This window comes from Carex rostrata, chromosome 11 (genome assembly GCF_964058835.1).
Source record: "Carex rostrata chromosome 11, lpCarRost1.2, whole genome shotgun sequence".
In the NCBI taxonomy this organism is placed as follows: Eukaryota; Viridiplantae; Streptophyta; class Magnoliopsida; order Poales; family Cyperaceae; genus Carex; species Carex rostrata.
In genome coordinates, this window is record NC_135928.1 from 4452014 (window position 1) to 4472738 (window position 20725).

The 20725-nt window shown below is 40.6% G+C and overlaps 1 protein-coding gene across 6 annotated transcripts in view; it reads left to right on the forward strand.

The window, feature by feature from the left end:
- Window positions 1–413: 413 nt before the first annotated feature.
- LOC144562041 (toprim domain-containing protein) overlaps window positions 414–20725 on the forward strand; it is a 64282-nt gene continuing 43970 nt past the window's right edge. The window contains exons 1-12 of one of the 6 annotated variants that reach the window (XM_078311167.1): window positions 414–819; window positions 972–1085; window positions 1338–1364; window positions 1472–1498; window positions 2021–2050; window positions 2175–2302; window positions 2763–2818; window positions 3190–3247; window positions 3750–3866; window positions 4376–4459; window positions 5629–5709; window positions 6726–6791. In XM_078311167.1, coding sequence (XP_078167293.1) covers window positions 624–819; window positions 972–1085; window positions 1338–1364; window positions 1472–1498; window positions 2021–2050; window positions 2175–2302; window positions 2763–2818; window positions 3190–3247; window positions 3750–3866; window positions 4376–4459; window positions 5629–5709; window positions 6726–6791 — 984 coding nt within the window. In that variant the 5' untranslated portion in view covers window positions 414–623. Of the gene's footprint in view, window positions 820–971; window positions 1086–1337; window positions 1365–1471; window positions 2303–2435; window positions 2511–2762; window positions 2819–3189; window positions 3248–3749; window positions 3867–4375; window positions 4460–5628; window positions 5710–6725; window positions 6792–20725 lie in introns of those variants that run through there. The other 5 variants (XM_078311170.1, XM_078311168.1, XM_078311172.1 and 2 more) reach the window with 5 other exon arrangements.

Genomic DNA, 20725 nt, shown 5'->3' on the forward strand with positions numbered 1-20725 from the left:
TTTTTTTTTTCTGGTTATTATGTGCTGTACAGTAAAATTTCGGTTCAAACCGAACAAACTAAATAAACCGAAGTAAAACTTTGGTTCGGTTCGGTTCGGCTGATAGACTAAAACGGTTCGGTTCGGTTCTATTTTTAAAACCGGAATGAAACTTTGGTTTGCGTTCGATTCGGTTTCAACCGAACCGAACCGATAAATACTCCTAAATTTGATAGGTTTTAAAATTGGTGTTATACAGACTAAAATAACATTGATATTATATTAGCCAAATTCTTTATCGATATATAAGTACATCTGGGTGAATTTTCTCGTGAACAAAGTCAATTATCCCTTCTGGCTTTTTGTAATTTACCTGACCATATTAGTTGCTAATTTCGCTTAACAAAAATAAGAAAAATTCTTTCTAGAAGGAATGATTTATCTCATTCGGAATATTATAGCTGAACATAATAAACCATTCCGATCTACCTATGTATCAATAAAACTCAAAAATCCCCTCTTTTTCGAAATTTTATTTATATATTTTCTATTAATAAAAAATTCGGCACAATCCGTTCGCAGTGCACCCTACCCGCGTTCTCTTTCTTCCCTAATAAAATGTAAAATCTTATCTACGGACCAATATGTCGATCGTGCCTAGTCCCGACTATTCGCTTCTTTTCTTTTCTTTTTTCCAAAACCTCTTCTGTATCATAGCGTTAACGCCTTCCCCTCTCTCTCTCTCTCTCTCTCAACAAAAACCCAATTCGGTATTTCTTTTACAAAGCATGAAGCAACTTAGGTCTCTTTTCTTTTATCCTGTGTTGCCTTGCAGAACTGGTAAGGAGCTACAAGCTCGTCTACATTTTTGCGTCTTTTTTTTCTTAATTTATCGCTAGAAAATTCCAATTGTCGTCCTTCAAAAAAAAAAAAAAAAAAAAAATCAATTGTCGGATATTTGATTAATCTCATCTAATGTGATGATTTTGCAGTTAACACAAGCCTCTTCTCAGTAAACCAAACCGAACCCAAACCCAACTTTATACTAAATTGTGTGAAGCACACGCAGTCTCTGTCAGTCCACTCAGTTGTGTCTCAGCGAGAAGGTATTTAGTATTAAAATTCAAGGATAAATGCAAAAGTACTCCCTGATTATTATTTGCATGCTTCTTTCGATTTTGTTTTTCAAGTTTTTATTCCGTTGTAGCAACTTTTGAGTTGCTTGCTATTCTAATAACCTGTATAAGGAAAATTGGATGGAAACTCGAAAGCACATGTTAGGTGACAAAATTTGACTTAAATGGTTTTCATAATTCTGGGTAACTTTTGTAAATTTTGTTTTATTTATTTTTATGTAGTTCATACTGTGGCACTGCTGGTATCAGGTAAAACTTTTGCAATGTAAATTTTAACTTTATTTTATTCTTTTAATATCTAGCAATTCATGGTTGTATTTAATTATGATCTTTGACATCATTTTATTTTTTGTTAGATCATGAAGAGCCTGCTAAGAGATCTGGTATGCAGGTTCAAATCTAAAATTAAACAAAATCTTTTAATTTTATGAGGCCAATATTTACGGTTCTTCGAGTTATGAAGTATCTCATTTTTCAATTAGAAACAGAATGTGCCCATTGAAATTGCAATTTATAATGAGATTGGCAAACTACCTTCCCTCACCTTTGCTTAGTATGAAAGCAAGTAAAGTTACTTTTTTTTCCTTGGTCTATCTATTTGAAGGGGTTAGAGGGCAAGGGGAAATTCTAATGAATTGTGTGGAAGTCAGGTAGTTTTGTTTTCAAATGCTAAAGATAATGATGTTATATAAAGGTGCATTAGGTGTTCTATATTGTAGGGTCTGAAAGGTATTGTGCATGGTTCCATAAAACTCTTTTAAATCATTACCAAATTGTACTCATAATCTTATGTTTTCACTTAAAAATGACAGCCACAATTAGTGAATTTGCCTTTCGAAAATGACACTATAAGCGTGATATATCATTGTCTTCTAACATATTTTTTTTTCTTGTGTGTTTCATAGAAGTTCAATCAGCAGTACCTTTGAGAAGCGGTAATCTTTTCTTGAGTTTTTCTTTCACCCTTGCTTGTTATCTGCTTGTTCACCTTTGGTGGTAATTGTGAAAATCAGTTTTAATATATACTTTTTGTTCCTACGGGTTTTCCTGCAACATTAGATGGAAAAAGAGAGAATGAGTTGCAAGAAAGGCTGATTTTACTGACCGAGAAGTTATACAAGGCTGGAATTCAGCTTGTTTCAGATAAGCCTGGGCCTGGCCAGTATGTTCACCTTGAATGCTCTCAGGTACTTGCCAGTATAAACCTATACTGATGTTGTATGAGACTGAGTATTGTACTTGTGTAGTTGTGTTATTTGAAATCTGCGAAAAACCTGTATATGTCTTTCTGTGAAATAATATAATAATTAGCTGTTGCAGGTTGCAACTAGTATACCACATGCCAGTACAATTTAGTCTGTGTGGCTTCTGTGTCCCATCACTGCAACAGCATAGGTACCATTTTGGCGAACCAGAGTTCATCTCTGTTCCAGGACCAGGTTGTACCAGTGTATAGCAATTCAAGAACTGGCTTATATTAAATTTCAATCAAGCACAACTTTAACATATTTAAATGGATGCATCTTATTGTATATATCCTGGACTTTTGCACACTGTACCAGGGAATTACAAAACTTAAGTTCCAGTATTTGTTATACTTTTTTTATCATTGTGAGTTGTGACTTTTTCTTATCATTTTTTTAACAGTGTCTCGAAGGGGGTTCAAAGGTGAAGAGCCTCTTTTTACACATCCACAGTAAAGGGTACCTTAACTTGTTACTATTTTCCTTTTTTGATGAAAATGAATATTCCCCCCCGAAGCTCTTGTTGCTGCCTAATGTGGCCCATGGCCCTTCATTTTGATTTAGGTCATTGAACCTGAGAACTTAAATGATATCAGCTGATCAGATTGGGACCCACAGATCAACCAAGTCATTACTTAGATACTTTTCTGGCTCAATGGGTTTGAACTTTGAAGTGGGATAGACTAGAAATGAAGCTTCAGCTTCTGTTTTTTACTGGAAATTGAGCATAATTTTGATATTTCTTTTGTTACAGATATAATTGTATATTAATTATGCATATCTGTAATGTTACTCTTTCACTTACAATTTTTTGTTTTTCTTTGAGAAAGGCATTCGGCTGTGTGGAAGTGCTTTAGGAGCCAATGTGGCTGGGCAGGTTATGTGCAGGTATGTGTAGCTCCTATTGAAATTCGTAATTGGCCAACATGCTGATTTTTTGTTTTGTTGTTCATATCCAATTTGGACCATTTGATTCTTGCCACCGATCCATCATTTACCATTGGACAAATCCTTTGACTAGAGTTCAATTTTATGACATCAAATATGATGGAAATTACCAAAATGGTGCATAATGAGTGCTTAGCAACATGGCAAATCAATACTTTTAAGGTCATTTGTGTAATTTATACAGGAATTTAGATGATGCTAAAGTTGACAGAAGAGTAGAATTGGGGACTGGGGATAGGCTTGGTTTAAATAGTTTGTTGCTGTTACCACTACCACTTGAATAGTTATTACCAGTACTATAATTTGGAGAGAAAATAGTGACATAGTCATGGGAGGGCAGCAGTACTGAAGCTACTGAGAATGCAGGTAATGCTTTACAAATGAAATAGATGTTTAATATACCAACTGATCTTGTTATCTGTTTTCTTTATTTCCTATGCAGGCCTATGCTAGCAAGGTTTCAACTGAAACTCGAGCATCGAAAGTGAATGTTGAGGTTGTAAAGCAGCCAAGAAAGATCACAGAAGAAGAACTCAAGCTCGAGCCACTCTGTAATGAGGTACATTAAAACCTTGAGTTGTCTGTACCTGTCCTACCAGCTTGACCTTGATTCTAAACTTTTTCATATTCTTTTATTTTTCTCATGGTTCAGTTCTACATTTATACAGGCCAGCCTGTTGAAATTTTTCTGTACCAGTGTGCTATTGGTTATCACCTATTTGTATTAAGCAACTGATCAAATGGGTCAAATTTTGTTCTAAATCAGTTTCTTCTACCATATGAACCAGATGGTAGTGTTCTAAAGGATTAGGATTTTGGTTGATATGATTAATATTATAACATGTCTGTTATGGTGCCTTAATTCTGATCATTCAATTAGCCCAAATTTAGCTCAACTTAGCCCAACTAACAATTACTTCTGATAGTTGGTCTCCAGCTGTCCTATTAACACCAGCTCCATCTAATAAAAAAGTAAATAAAATAATCTTGTCATTTCTTTTCAAACTTATACTTCAATATTTATTTTGTGTTATCTTTTAATTTAAATATGTCTGGATATTGTTTCAGCTTTTATTATTCTTTAAAACACGGGGGATCTCTGGAGAGACACTAAGACGAAATCGTGTTATGCAAAAGCCAACTAAAAGAGGGGTACGCTTTCTGCAACTATAGCAATCTGATCCCACAATGTGGGTCTGTTTTGCAATTTTTAGCAATTTGACTTCATTTTTAGGGCCATTTTTTTCGTCTCCAGGCAAGTTTTTTAAGACATTACTAAAAATTTCTAACAAGTCCCTTGTGAAGGATAAAATATCGTCTTTTAGTTCTTTCTTTTTACGAAGAAAGAGTCATTGTGTTAATTTAAAATATATGTACTTTAGTTGTGTTTTAAAATAAGGCCACTAAGACAATATGCACATGAAGTATTTACTTAAAATCTATTTTCATTGGAATCTATCTGTATATATGATCCTTTTGTAGTTTACTTTAGCAACTTGGATTTATGTTTTTATTACTAGGCAGTCTTTGCAAAAAACTTTTTGAAAGCAGAATTTTCACGTATGTCCTTCTAAAACTTCGAAATTATGTATTTCCCCTTCACAAATTTATAATATCATATTTATCCTGCTAAATTTCAAAACTATCACATTTACCCAATTTATTATCTTTTGTAAAATACATGTATATGAAATTTTAAATCTTAGCAATATGTATTCCTTCTACTGTGATATATGAAAGAGTTAGAAATAACAGGAACAGGAAAAATAAAATATGAAATTTTTTTAATGCTCATTCTTTTCTCTGAGAGGGAAGATGTCAATTATGACCTCCAATTTTGAAGTCGGTGGCTTAGCTGTCATTTTTCTGAGGAATATAATAGTAATAATAGTAAAAAGCTCTTATTTTACAACATTTCCTAAAAGGCAGAAAATAGTTAAAAAATAATTGGTATGTGTCATTCCCACCGATGTACCAGGAAATGATAGTTACTGTTTTCATGTGTTGGCTTTTGTCAAACATGGAAGTACCAATGTAATAATGACCAGACTACATATTATGGTACGGTACTGTATGAGTTGGTCTGGTACTCAAAGTGCATCTTTAATTACTCGGATTTCTTTTTATTTGAACGAGCAAAAAAGCTATAATGAAATAACAGAAAGGTGACGTGTTTTCTTCTGTACAGTATTCTATGGGCGTACCTTGACTTACTACAAACTATTTATTTTGTGCTTTTCTTTCGTGTTTAGCATGAAAAGAAGCTAATTAGGTTATGTGATTTTTGCTATGGTACTTTAATATATATTTTTCTTTGCTAGACTGCTATTGCTTTTTTATACCAACGAGATGGGACTATTGTCAATTGCAAATACCGTCAATTACCCAAGATATTTTGGCAGGTAATTTTTCTTTCTTATTAATTTTTGTACAGCTATGTTGTATAGAGCATGTTATGTATATTGGAATTTTTCTTATAACTATGTGTATAGGAATTATGAGCAAAAGACAATTAATAATCCAAAATAGGACATTTTCCCATTAAAAATCTATGTTCATCGAAATTTCTCCCAGCTTATTTAGGCTTTAATTAACCTTGTGTAGAATGTACCTAAGCTATGATACATCTCTGGTGGAAATTTAAAATGGCAATTATACCCTTAACCTTGCTTTAGAGGTTAAGTACATCATAAGTACATCATAATTATGGTTACTCCAATCTATTAAATTACAGAAGTTCGGAAGACTATGAATCCTTAGTGGTGAGTCTGGTGACATGATATTATTGTCGTATGAAATAATGGAAACTGTGTCTAGGATGGGTTATATTGACACCAAACATATTTGACAACTATGACAGCCAGCATCAAAATAATGGAAGATGGTAACTGTGTCCACGTATGAAATAATGGAAAATGGTAACTGTGTCTAGGATGGGTTATATTGACACCAAACTTATTTGACAACTATGACAGCCAGCATCAAAAGTTATCGAAATTAAAAAACTAAAATCCTAAATGTATTCTCCACCATTTAGATAGATGGATATAAAATTCAGTGCAATTGAAAAGCTGTATTGGTGATCCACCCAATGATTTGAGTGTAACTTTTAGTTTGATTGGCTTATGATGGATTATCAAATAATTTTCAAATTCTACCAAATTTTATATATAGGTAAATCCAAATGTGGAGAAAACATCTATAATTTTATTTTAATTTTTACAATTTCTGATGTCGGATGTCTTGGATGTCAACAATAACCTATCCCATTATGTACTCTCGATAATCATGGAAGTTTTGATAACTAACAAGTAAATTATGGAAAAACTAAGCAGAACAAACCATAAAACAACATTTTGGTTGAGTTCGTTCGAACCCTTTTGGTACTAACATATTTGGGTTTTCACAACTATTACAGGAAGCAGGTACCGAGAAAATATTATATGGACTTGATGATATTAAAAATAAATGCGACATCATCATTGTAAGACTCAATCATTTAAAATATACTGTACTAGTCCTAAGAAGGTTTTGTAATCTCAGTCTTGAAATTCTCATTGTATGTTCTCTTCATGCTGTTTTATATGTAGGTAGAAGGGGAGATTGATAAACTTTCCATGGAGGAGGCCGGTTTCGAAAACTGTGTGAGCGTACCCGGTGGTGCACCCCTTAGTATCTCCAAAGAGGTCCCTGCTCCACAGGAGGTTTGTCTATCAATTAATAATTTAACAATATCTATGCATACTTCTCAAGTGAGTGCTTGCCGGTGGAGACACATATCTGATTTTTATTTGGTCTATCCTTTTATTTTGGTACCTAGCACCTGTTTGTAAAGCTTGGGTTCAAAATTATCTGGTGGATGCAGAATTTTCAACAATGGGGGCCATCACAAAAAAAAAGTTGGGGGGGGGGGGGGGGGGGGGGGGGGGGGGTGTTGCCCGAGAAGGGTATAGAGTTCAACCATAGAAAATTTGTCTGAAAGTTTTGGGGTCAATTTTAGAATACGTGTAGCATTTTTGTTAAAAATTAATAAAACTATGCATTGGTATACTTGGACTGATGTGCCTTAAATTATCAATAGTTATCATGTGTGTTTTTTAGGATTGCTTGCCTCATGCTGACACATGCTCTATTTCTGTAAAATTTAGTTAAAATTGTGTTATCTGATAGTATCTTTTGTTTTTGTTATGCTAGGATACTAGGTATCAATATTTGTGGAGCTGCATGAAGTATATGAAAGCAGTAAATTTCTCTAACAAAAAGTTTTACATATCTTTTCGGTACAATCAAGGTTGTCTAGCTGTTTTATACCCCGAGCTTTACTGTAAAGCAGGTATTTATTTGATACATGTGTCCCACATGCTTGGCATGGTACTAATAATAAAAAAAAAAGGCATTATGTGTATTTCCCTATGATGTCTAGGTTCAATTGAACCTCAATCAGTCCTCGATTTTGTAATTAAAAGCTGTTCTCACAATAAATAAGTTTGAAAATAGGACCTTGTAATATATTTTTTCACTATATTTGTTAGCACCCGTTTACCCACTAACCCTTAAAAAAATTAGTCTGATTGTTAATTAAACGTCTATAGTAAAACTTCATAGGCATCTCGAATAATACTAGCAACTGATGCTGACAAACCGGGTCAGGCCCTGGCTGAAGAATTGGCCCGTAGGCTTGGTAAAGAGAGGTACCTTATTTTTCTTGTTCATTTAATTTTTAATTATGAGTTGTAATAGTCAACTTTATAGACCTTTTAACTTCTTTTAGTTATTTTCAGATGTTGGATAGTCAAGTGGCCAATGAGAACTGATAACGAAGTTTTCAAAGATGCTAATGAGGTATGTTTCTAAATTAAATTCAGGAATCAGTATATCATTACAAGTTATAACTGATAAGTTTATTTGACAAGTTAAAAAGAAATTTACTCAAAATATTTGGAAGTTCTAGAATTCAGTAAGCATTTTAGTACTGGTCCTCACTCACTTTTTACAAGACCTGATTGATATGGGACAATTGGACAAACTTACCTAGCTGTACATTTGCCACTTGGCCCGCTTAGAAACTATCTTGGATGAGGGCTAGTTTGTGCATGTGAGAATTGGTGGAAGTTTCCAACTGTTTTTATAAAACTTTATATTGATGTGTGTTCATTCATTTGTACATGTTACAGCTGCTTTGCTTTCGTGGGAAAGAGGCACTTAGAGAAGTAATAGAAAACGCTGAGATGTACCCAATAAAAGTTCAATGTAATCATAATGGTTCCTCCTACAAAATTGATTGAGAAGTTCTTAGAAGAAGTAAAAAAAGAACAAATGGAGAACTCACATGGGTCAGCCGGAGCAGGCACTGGTGTATCTCTAGAATGTCTTACTTTACAAATCAAGTCGAGTTTTGATGTTGAGAAATGAATCGGCCGGGCTAAGAATCACAGAACAAGGCAGGCTCAAGCCTATTGCTTGCCTGGCACTAATCGCTAAACACTAGCTAGTTTATACCAGTTCTATTGCATTTTGTTATTATGTTGTAAGAATTAACAAATTTGGATATTGATACAGTTTTTTATGTATTGCATTTTTCTTCCTGGACATTTTGCATAATCTTTTTTTAATGTGACCTGATAATGAAAAATTAATATGGCCAACAATTACTGATGCACATTATAAGATATCTAGTATTCGTATTTGGATTGTGCTAAGCACGTTAAACCTTATAAATTCACTGAGTCACTTGATGGACAAACAATGAAATAAATATGTTCAAGTAATCGGTTCATCAATCCAACCGTCGACTATGACTTGAACATCATGTAAAATGCCCCTTACCCAAACGGCTGTGTATTCAAGTACTAAGGCAAGGTCAGGGACAACAATTGAAGGGTATCCGAAAATATAATCTGGTTATCTATGTATATCTAGTATCATTTTCGTATCGAGGAAAAATTGAAGGGTCTCTGACTCTCTGTATCATTTTTACTTGGAAGGCCTACATACGAATTTGTATATTCTGAGGTAACAAAATATTTGCGTTTAAATCAGGATCGTCCGATTATTATTACACAAGAATATTAAAAAGTACTATAGGGGTCGGATCTAAACAAAAATATTATGTTACCTCAGAGAATAGAAACTCCTTACCCACAAGGCCACAACCTCCAAAATGAAGACAACCAGACCATTTATTACCGATTGAATGACTCGGAGCTTGATATTTACTAATTATGTAATGTATGTGCAACAAATAATATGAAAAAAAATAAAAAAAATTATTTACTTATTATATGACAACATAATACTTATTATTGTCATTTTTATATACTTTCATCATTGTATGCCCCTTAGAATTTAGAAAATATTTTCGGACCGTTCATTTTTAGTACGGATAAAATTGATTAATAATGAAAGAACTATTGTTTCTCCTGGATTTTATAAGAGGAGACTAATATCAAAATGATTGATAATTAACATTTTTCTGGGGATTTAAATTAGAGTATATAGAGAGTTGGAAAGGAATTAAATGCAGTGCAAACAGATCTAGAGTTATAATAAAGAAGTAATTGACAGAGCATTTCAACTTTTTTTATTGTTAATTGATGAAGTTTAGTTCTTCTTATTTTTTTAATTAATGAGAAATTGTTTTTACGTGAGTCATGGAAGCTCTTTAGTCAGGAAAAAAAAAAAATTCAGTGGTGAATAAAGACCACACTGCGATGCAATAATCAATATAATTTTCGCTATTATTTATTGGAACATAAAATGGATCGAATTAACCAAAATTGATCAGCTAATTTCCAATCCAAGATTTTTTTCCAAAAGAAAATTGTACAATTATAGGAGTAGAACTAGGGTGTTTTTAAGTTCACCAAGTCTATTTGTGAACTCAATTTTAAAATCTATCAAATTTGTTTCAAATGATGAATACGAACCGTTAAAATCCATTTACCCTACGAGTGATACGTCCATATACCAAAATTTCAAATTCTAGTTAATTTATATAAAGTAAAGTGGTAAAGAAAACAACATGACAGCCACTGTTCGGTATTTAATTAAAAAAAAAGTGGTAAAGAAAACATTAAAAAATAAATACATTAAAATTAATTTTACTTTATAAAATTATAATTTTGACCTTTTTGATTTTATACTAAATTAATTTAAAAGTTCAAAAATTTCGCATGCAACGTAATTAACCCAAACTTTGAGATTAGATCGTACCCAAAAATAAATTGCATTGCAAACGTTTTTGGAGGCCGAAATAAACACAATTTTATTCACACAGATAATTAAATAACCCAGTCCTTGTAACCATTCTATTAAAAACACATCCGTTTCATCCAGAAATGGAGGGGAAGAGTAAGGGTTTCTCGGACTCGGAAAGGAGATGGTCATGTTACGAGTTGGCCTACGGGCATGAATGAAGCAAAAAAAAAAAAATGTTACGAGTCTCGGTACAGTCGGTCCCAGTAATAGTTAAGTCGTTATGGTCCCACCTTTACGGATTCGCAGCACAATGAGAAAAAATAAAATCGAAATTTTAACTATAACATAATTTTTCAAATGTGTTTTTCCTTCTGATCTTCTGTAACAGAAAATGTATAATCCAGTGTGAAATAGATCTCCGACTAACGTATGAGCGGGTCATAACTCATAACTCATAATGAATCTTTTTGTGATGCAGAAGTGCGTCGCTTTGTCACACGAAAGTGCCTTGGTAAAAATATCCGCCAATTGATCTCCGGTCTTCACATGTTTGATCATAACCTCTTCATCTTCAACAGCTTCTTTAATGTAATGATGCTTGAGCTTGATATGCTTGGTTCGGCAATGAAACACCGAATTCTTCGACATTGCAATTGCCGACTTGTTGTCACAAAAAAGAACCGTAGCCATGTCTTGCTTCTCCCCCATGTCTCCTAAAATCTTTCTCAACCAAACCACTTGTTTAGTTGCTTCACTTGCTGGGTCCCTTTCTCAAACAAAATTGCAATGTCGCCGGGGTTTGGTTTTGCGTACCTAACTCAGAAGCGGATTCTAGGGTTGGGGTTCGAGAAGTTTCTTCCATTGTTTCCATTGATGAACAAGGTAAATTTTAGAAAGAAAGCGAGAGAGAAGAGAGAGACAGCGAGAGAAAGTTGACAGCTAGAACTTTAAAAAAAAAAAAAAGAGGAGATGGCGAGAATAAAAAAATTTGTTTGATCCTTATTATATGCAAGTTAAAATTTACGTCGATTTTTCTTTCTAAATCAGACACTGTCTCGGCCCATCGCTTCTTATCATGCTGATATTTCTCGGTTAGCTCACTGTCCAGCTCCATTTGTCGGCGCGGGCGACCGCGTCGCACTGTTGTCGCCGGGGTTTGGTTTTCCGTACCCAAGGAGGCTTCTTCCATCCTCCTAGCAGACAAACGTGTGAAAGGCGGCGACGATATTATCCTCCCCGAGGTCCTTTATCGGAGACGGCGACGCACTGTTGTCTCCGGGATTTGGTTTTTCGTACCCAAGGCGGCTTCTACCATCCTTCTAGCAGACAAACGTGTGAAAGGCGGCGACGATCTTGTCCTCGCCGGGTCCCTTTCTCGGAGACGACGACGCACTGTTGTCGCTGGGGTTTCGTTTTCCGTATCCAAGGCGGCTTCTTCCATCCTCCTAGCAGTCAAACGTCTGAAAGGCGGCGACAATATTGTCCTCCCCGGGGCCCTTTCTCGGACACGGCGACGCACTGCTGTTGCCGAGGTTAGGTTTTTCGTACCCAAGGCGGCTTCTTTCATCCTCCTAGCAGAGAAACGTGAGAAAGGCGGCGACGATCTTATCTTCCCCAGGTCCCTTTCTCGGCGACGGTGACGGCGACGCACTATTATCTCCGGGGTTTGGTTTTTCGTACCCAAGGCGGCTTCTTCCATCCTCCTAGCAGACAAACGTGTGAAAGGCGGCGACGATCTTGTCCACACCGGGTCCCTTTCTCGGAGACGACGACGCACTGTTGTCGCCGGGGTTTGGTTTTGCGTACCTAACTCAGAGGCGGATTCTAGGGTTAGGGTTCGAGAAGTTTCTTCCATTGATGAACAATGTAAATTTTAGAAAGAAAGCGAGAGAGAAGAGAGAGACAGCGAGAGGAGAAGCGAGAGAAAGAAGAGAGACAGCGAGAACTTTAAAAAGAAAGAAAGAGGAGATGGCGAGAATAAATTTTTTTTTTTATCCTTATTATATGCAAGTTAAAATTTACGTCGATTTTCCTTTCTAAATCAGACACTGTCTCGGCCCATCGCTTCTTATCATGCTGATATTTCTCGGTTAGCTCACTGTCCAGCTCCATTTGTCGGCGCGGGCGACCGCGTCGCACTGTTGTCGCCGGGGTTTAGTTTTTCGTATCCAAAGCGGCTTCTTCCATCCTCCTAACAGACAAACGTGTGAAAGGCGGCGACAATATTGTCCTCCCCGGGGCCCTTTCTCGGAAACGGCGACGCACTGTTGTCGTCGGGGTTTGGTTTTCCGTACCCAAGGCGGCTTCTTCCATCCTCCTAGAGACAAACGTGTGAAAGGCGGCGACGATCTTGTCCTCGTCGGGTCCCTTTCTCGGAGACAACGACGCACTGTTGTCGCCGGGGTTTGGATTTGCGTACCTAACTCAGAGGCGGATTCTAGGATTGGGGTTCGAGAAGTTTCTTCCATTGTTTCCATTGATGAAGAAGGTAAATTTTAGAAAGAAAGCGAGAGAGAAGAGAGAGACAGCGAGAGGAGAAGCGAGAGAAAGAAGAGAGACAGCGAGAACTTTCAAAAAAAAAAAAGGAGATGGCGAGAAGAAAAAAATTTGTTTGATCCTTATTATATGCAAGTTAAAATTACGTCGATTTTTCTTTCTAAATCAGACACTGTCTCGGCCCATCGCTTTTTATCATGCTGATATTTCTCGGTTAGCTCACTGTCCAGCTCCATTTGTCGGCGCGGGCGACCGCGTCGCACTGTTGTCGCCGGGGTTTGGTTTTCCGTACCCAAAGCGGCTTCTTCCATCCTCCTAGCAGACAAACGTGTGAAAGGCGGCGGCGATATTGTCCTCCCCGGGGCCATTTCTCGGAGACGGCGACGCACTGTTGTCGCCGGGGTTTTGTTTTCCGTATCCAAGGCGGCTTCTTCCATCCTCCTAGCAGACAAACGTGTGAAAGGCGGCGACGATATTGTCCTCCCCGGGGCCCTTTCTCGGACACGGCGACGCACTGCTGTCGCCGAAGTTAGGTTTTCCGTACCAAAGGCGGGTTCTTTCATCCTCCTAGCAGACAAACGTGAGAAAGGCGGCGACGATCTTGTCCTCCCCGGGTCCCTTTCTCAGCGACGGTGACGGCGACGCACTGTTGTCTCTAGGATTTGGTTTTTCGTACCCAAGGCGGTTTCTTCCATCCTCCTAGCAGACAAACGTGTGAAAGGCGACGACGATCTTGTCCTCGCCGGGGCCCTTTCTCGGAGACGACGACGCACTGTTGTCGCCGGGGTTTGGTTTTGCGTACCTAACTCAGAGGCAGATTCTAGGGTTGGGGTTCAAGAAGTTTCTTCCATTGTTTCCATTGATGAATAAGGTAAATTTTAGAAAGAAAGCGAGAGAGAAGAGAGAGACAGCGAGAGGAGAAGCTTGAGAAATAAGGGAGACAGCGAGAACTTTAAAAAAAAAAAAAGGGAGATGGCGAGAATAAAAAAATTTGTTTGATCCTTATTATATGCAAGTTAAAATTTACCTCGATTTTTCTTTCTAAATCACACATTGTCTCTGCCCATCGCTTCTTATCTTGCTGATATTTCTCGGTTAGCTCACTGTCCAGCTCCATTTGTCGGCGACGGCGACCGCGCCGCACTGTTGTCGCCGGGGTTTGGTTTTCTGTACCCAGGGCGGCTTCTTCCATCCTCCTAGCAGACAAACCTGTGAAAGGCGGCGACAATATTGTCCACCCCGGGGCCCTTTCTCGGAGATGGCGACGCACTGTTGTTGTCGGGGTTTGGTTTTCCGTACCCAAGGCGGCTTCTTCCATCCTCCTAGCAGACAAACGTGTCAAAGGCGGCGACGATCTTGTCCTCCCCGGGGCCCTTTCTCGGAGACGACGACGCACTGTTGTCGCCGGGGTTTGGTTTTGCGTACCTAACTCAGAGGCGGATTCTAGGGTTGGGGTTCGAGCAGTTTCTTCCATTGTTTTCATTGATGAATAAGGTAAATTTTAGAAAGAAAGAGAGAGAGAAGAGAGAGACAGCGAGTGGAGAAGCTTGAGAAATAAGGGAGACAGCGAGAACTTTAAAAAAAAAAAAAGGGGAGATGGCGAGAATAAAAAAATTTCTTTGATCCTTAATATATGCAAGTTAAAATTTACATCGATTTTTCTTTTTAAATCAGACACTGTCTCGGCCCATCGCTTCTTATCATGCTGATATTTCTCGGTTAGCTCACTGTCCAGCTCCATTTGTCGGCGACGGCGACCGCGCCGCACTGTTGTCGCCGGGGTTTGGTTTTCTGTACCCAGGGCGGCTTCTTCCATCCTCCTAGCAGACAAACCTGTGAAAGGCGGCGATAATATTGTCCACCCCGGGGCCCTTTCTCGGAGATGGCGACGCACTGTTGTTGTCGGGGTTTGGTTTTCCGTACCCAAGGCGGCTTCTTCCATCCTCCTAGCAGATAAACGTGTGAAAGGCGGCGACGATGTTGTCCTCCCCGTGGCCCTTTCTCGGAGACGGCGACGCACTGTTGTCTCCGGGGTTTTGGATTTTCGTACCGAAGGCGGCTTCTTCCATCCTCCTAGCAGACAAACGTGTGAAAGGCGGCGACGATCTTGTCCTCGCCGGGTCCCTTTCTCGGAGACGACGACGCACTGTTGTCGCCGGGGTTTGGTTTTTGCGTACCTAACTCAGAGGCGGATTGTAGGGTTGGGGTTCGAGAAGTTTCTTCCATTGTTTCCATTGATGAACAATGTAAATTTTAGAAAGAAAGCGAGAGAGAAAAGAGAGACAGCGAGAGGAGAAGCGAGAGAAAGAAGAGAGACAACGAGAACTTTAAAAAAAAAAAAAAGAGGAGATGGCGAGAATAAAAAAATTTGTTTGATCCTTATTATATGCAAGTTAAAACTTACATCGATTTTTCTTACTAAATCAGACACTGTCTCGGCCCATCGCTTCTTATCATGCTGATATTTCTCGGTTAGCTCACTGTCCAGCTCCATTTGTCGGCGCGGGCGACCGCGTCGCACTGTTGTCGCCGAGGTTTGGTTTTTTGTACCCAAGGCGGCTTCTTCCATCCTCCTAGCAGACAAACCTGTGAAAGGCGGCGATAATATTGTCCACCCCGGGGCCCTTTCTCGGAGATGGCGACGCACTGTTGTTGTCGAGGTTTGGTTTTCCGTACCCAAGGCGGCTTCTTCCATCCTCGTAGCAGATAAACGTGTGAAAGGCGGCGACGATGTTGTCCTCCCCGTGGCCTTTTCTCGGAGACGACGACGCACTGTTGTCTCCGGAGTTTTGGATTTTCGTACCGAAGGCGGCTTCTTCCATCCTCCTAGCAGACAAACGTGTGAAAGGCGGCGACGATCTTGTCCTCGCCGGGTCCCTTTCTCGGAGACGACGTCGCACTGTTGTCGCCAGGGTTTGGTTTTGCGTACCTAACTCAGAGTCGTATTCTAGGGTTGGGGTTCGTGAAGTTTCTTCCATTGTTTCCATTGATGAACAAGGTAAATTTTAGAAATAAAGCGAGAGAGAAGAGAGAGACAGTGAGAGGAGAAGCGAGAGAAAGAAGAGAGACAACGAGAACTTTAAAAAAAAAGAAAGAGGAGATGGCGAGAATAAAAAAATTTGTTTGATCCTTATTATATGCAAGTTAAAACTTACATCGATTTTTCTTACTAAATCAGACACTGTCTCGGCCCATCGCTTCTTATCATGCGGATATTTCTCGGTTAGCTCACTGTCCAGCTCCATTTATCGGCGCGGGCGACCGCGTCGCACTGTTGTCGCCGGGGTTTGGTTTTTTGTACCCAAGGCGGCTTCTTCCATCCTCCTAGCAGACAAACCTGTGAAAGGCGGCGATAATATTGTCCACCCCGGGGCCCTTTCTCGGAGATGGCGACGCACTGTTGTTGTCGGGGTTTGGTTTTCCGTACCCAAGGCGGCTTCTTCCATCCTCCTAGCAGATAAACGTGTGAAAGGCGGCGACGATGTTGTCCTCCCCGTGGCCCTTTCTCGGAGACGGCGACGCACTGTTGTCTCCGGGGTTTTGGATTTTCGTACCGAAGGCGGCTTCTTTCATCCTCCTAGCAGACAAACGTGTGAAAGGCGGCGACGATCTTTTCCTCGCCGGGTCCCTTTCTCGGAGACGACGACGCACTGTTGTCGCCGGGGTTTGGTTTTTGCGTACCTAACTCAGAGGCGGATTGTAGGGTTGGGGTTCGAGAAGTTTCTTCCATTGTTTCCATTGATGAACAATGTAAATTTTAGAAAGATAGCGAGAGAGAAAAGAGAGACAGCGAGAGGAGAAGCGAGAGAAAGAAGAGAGACAACGAGAACTTTAAAAAAAAAGAAAGAGGAGATGGCGAGAATAAAAAAATTTGTTTGATCCTTATTATATGCAAGTTAAAACTTACATCGATTTTTCTTACTAAATCAGACACTGTCTCGGCCCATCGCTTCTTATCATGCTGATATTTCTCGGTTAGCTCACTGTCCAGCTCCATTTGTCGGCGCGGGCGACCGTGTCGCACTTTTTGTCGCCGAGGTTTGGTTTTCCGTATCTAAGGCGGCTTCTTCCACTCTCCTAGCAGACAAACATGTGAAAGGCGGCGACGATATTGTCCTCCCCGGGGCCCTTTCTCGGACACGGCGACGCACTTCTGTCGCCGAGGTTAGGTGTGCCGTACCCAAGGCGGCTTCTTCCATCCTCGTAGCAGATAAACGTGTGAAAGGCGGCGACGATGTTGTCCTCCCCGTGGCCCTTTCTCGGAGACGGCGACGCACTGTTGTCTCCGGAGTTTTGGATTTTCGTACCGAAGGCGGCTTCTTCCATCCTCCTAGCAGACAAACGTGTGAAAGGCGGCGACGATCTTGTCCTCGCCGGGTCCCTTTCTCGGAGACGACGACGCACTGTTGTCGCCGGGGTTTGGTTTTTGCGTACCTAACTCAGAGGTGGATTGTAGGGTTGGGGTTCGAGAAGTTTCTTCCATTGTTTCCATTGATGAACAATGTAAATTTTAGAAAGAAAGCGAGAGAGAAAAGAGAGACAGCGAGAGGAGAAGCGAGAGAAAGAAGAGAGACAACGAGAACTTTAAAAAAGAAAGAAAGAGGAGATGGCGAGAATAAAAAAATTTGTTTGATCCTTATTATATGCAAGTTAAAACTTACATCGATTTTTCTTACTAAATCAGACACTGTCTCGGCCCATCGCTTCTTATCATGGTGATATTTCTCGGTTAGCTCACTGTCCAGCTCCATTTGTCGGCGCGGGCGACCGCGTCGCACTGTTGTCGCCGAGGTTTGGTTTTTTGTACCCAAGGCGGCTTCTTCCATCCTCCTAGCAGACAAACCTGTGAAAGGCGGCGATAATATTGTCCACCCCGGGGCCCTTTCTCGGAGATGGCGACGCACTGTTGTTGTCGGGGTTTGGTTTTCCGTACCCAAGGCGGCTTCTTCCATCCTCGTAGCAGATAAACGTGTGAAAGGCGGCGACGATGTTGTCCTCCCCGTGGCCTTTTCTCGGAGACGGCGACGCACTGTTGTCTCCGGAGTTTTGGATTTTCGTACCGAAGGCGGCTTCTTCCATCCTCCTAGCAGACAAACGTGTGAAAGGCGGCGACGATCTTGTCCTCGCCGGGTCCCTTTCTCGGAGACGACGTCGCACTGTTGTCGCCAGGGTTTGGTTTTGCGTACCTAACTCAGAGTCGTATTCTAGGGTTGGGGTTCGTGAAGTTTCTTCCATTGTTTCCATTGATGAACAAGGTAAATTTTAGAAATAAAGCGAGAGAGAAGAGAGAGACAGTGAGAGGAGAAGCGAGAGAAAGAAGAGAGACAACGAGAACTTTAAAAAAAAAAAAAGAGGAGATGGCGAGAATAAAAAAATTTGTTTGATCCTTATTATATGCAAGTTAAAACTTACATCGATTTTTCTTACTAAATCAGACACTGTCTCGGCCCATCGCTTCTTATCATGCTGATATTTCTCGGTTAGCTCACTGTCCAGCTCCATTTGTCGGCGCGGGCGACCGTGTCGCACTTTTTGTCGCCGAGGTTTGGTTTTCCGTATCGAAGGCGGCTTCTTCCACTCTCCTAGCAGACAAACATGTGAAAGGCGGCGACGATATTGTCCTCCCCGGGGCCCTTTCTCGGACACGGCGACGCACTTCTGTCGCCGAGGTTAGGTGTGCCGTACCCAAGGCGACTTCTTTCATCCTCCTAGCAGACAAACGTGAGAAAGGCGGCGACGATCTTGTCCTCCCCGGGGCCCTTTCTCGGAGACGACGACGCACTGTTGTCGCCGGGGTTTGGTTTTGCGTACCTAACTCGGAGGCGGATTCTAAGGTTGGGGTTCGAGAAGTTTCTTCCATTGTTTCCATTGATGAACAAGGTAAATTTTAGAAAGAAAGCGAGAGAGAAGAGAGAGATAGCGAGAGGAGAAGCTTGAGAAATAAGGGAGACAGCGAGAACTTTAAAAAAAAAGAAAGAGGAGATGGCGAGAATAAAAAAATTTGTTTGATCCTTATTATATGCAAGTTAAAATTTACATCGATTTTTCTTTCTAAATCAGACACTGTCTCGGCCCATCGCTTCTAATCATGCTGATATTTCTCGGTTAACTCACTGTCCAGCTCCATTTGTCGGCGACCGTGCCGCACTGTTGTCGTCGGGGTTTGGTTTTCTGTACCCAAGGCGGCTTCTTCCATCCTCCTAGCAGACAAACCTGTGAAAGGCGGCGATGATATTGTCCACCCCGGGGCCCTTTCTCGGAGACGGCGACACACTATTGTCGCCGGGGTTTGGTGTTCCGTACCCAAGGCGACTTCTTCCATCCTCGTAGCAGACAAACGTGTGAAAGGCGGCAATGATCTTTTCCTCGCCTGGTCCCTTTCTCGGAGACGACGTCGCACTGTTGTCGCCAGGGTTTGGTTTTGCGTACCTAACTCAGAGTCGGATTCTAGGGTTGGGGTTCGTGAAGTTTCTTCCATTGTTTCCATTGATGAACAAGGTAAATTTTAGAAATAAAGCGAGAGAGAAGAGAGAGACAGCGAGAGGAGAAGCGAGAGAAAGAAGGGAGACAGCGAGAACTTTAAAAAAAAAAAAAAAAAGGAGATGGCGAGAATAAAAAAATTTGTTTGATCCTTATTATATGCAAGTTAAAATTTACCTCGATTTTTCTTTCTAAATCAGACACTGTCTGGGCCCATCGCTTCTTATCATGCTGATATTTCTCGGTTAGCTCACTGTCCAGCTCCATTTGTCTGCGACGACGACGGTGACCGCGCCGCACTATTGTCGCCGGGGTTTGGTTTTCTGTACCTAAGGCGGCTTCTTTTATCCTCCTAGTAGACAAACATGTGAAAGGCGGCGACGATCTTGTCCTCATCGGGGCCCTTTCTCGGAGACGACGACGCACTGTTGTCGCCGGGGTTTGGTTTTGCGTACCTAACTCAGAGGCGGATTCTAGGGTTGGGGTTCGAGAAGTTTCTTCCATTGTTTCCATTGATGAAGAAGGTAAATTTTAGAAAGAAAGCGAGAGAGAAGAGAGAGACAGCGAGAGGAGAAGCGAGAGAAAGAAGAGAGACAGCGAGAACTTTCAAAAAAAAAAAGGAGATGGCGAGAAGAAAAAAATTTGTTTGATCCTTATTATATGCAAGTTAAAATTACCTCGATTTTTCTTTCTAAATCAGACACTGTCTCTACCTATCGTTTCTTATCATGCAGATATTTCTAGGTTAGCTCACTGTCTTGCTCCATTTGTCGGCGACGGCGACCGCGCCGCACTGTTGTCGCTGGGTTTTGATTTTTCGTACCCAAGGCGGTTTCTTCCATCCTCCTAGCAGAGAAACGTGTGAAAGGCGGCGACGATATTGTCCTCCCCGGTGCCCTTTCTCGAAGACGGCGACGCACTGTTGTCGCCGGAGTTTGGTTTTCCGTACCCAAGCCGGCTTCTTTTATCCTCCTAGGAGACAAACGTGTGAATGACGGCGACGATCTTGTCCTCCCCGGGGCCCTTTCTCGGAGACGGCGACGCACTGTTGTCTCCGGATTTTGGTTTTTCGTACCCAAGGCGGCTTCTTCCATCCTCCTAGCAGACAAACGTGTGAAAGGCGGCGACGATCTTGTCCTCGTCGGGGCACTTTCTCGGAGACGACGACGCTCTGTTGTCGTCGGGATTTGGTTTTGCGTACCTAACTCAGAGGCGGATTCTAGGGTTGGGGTTCGAGAAGTTTCT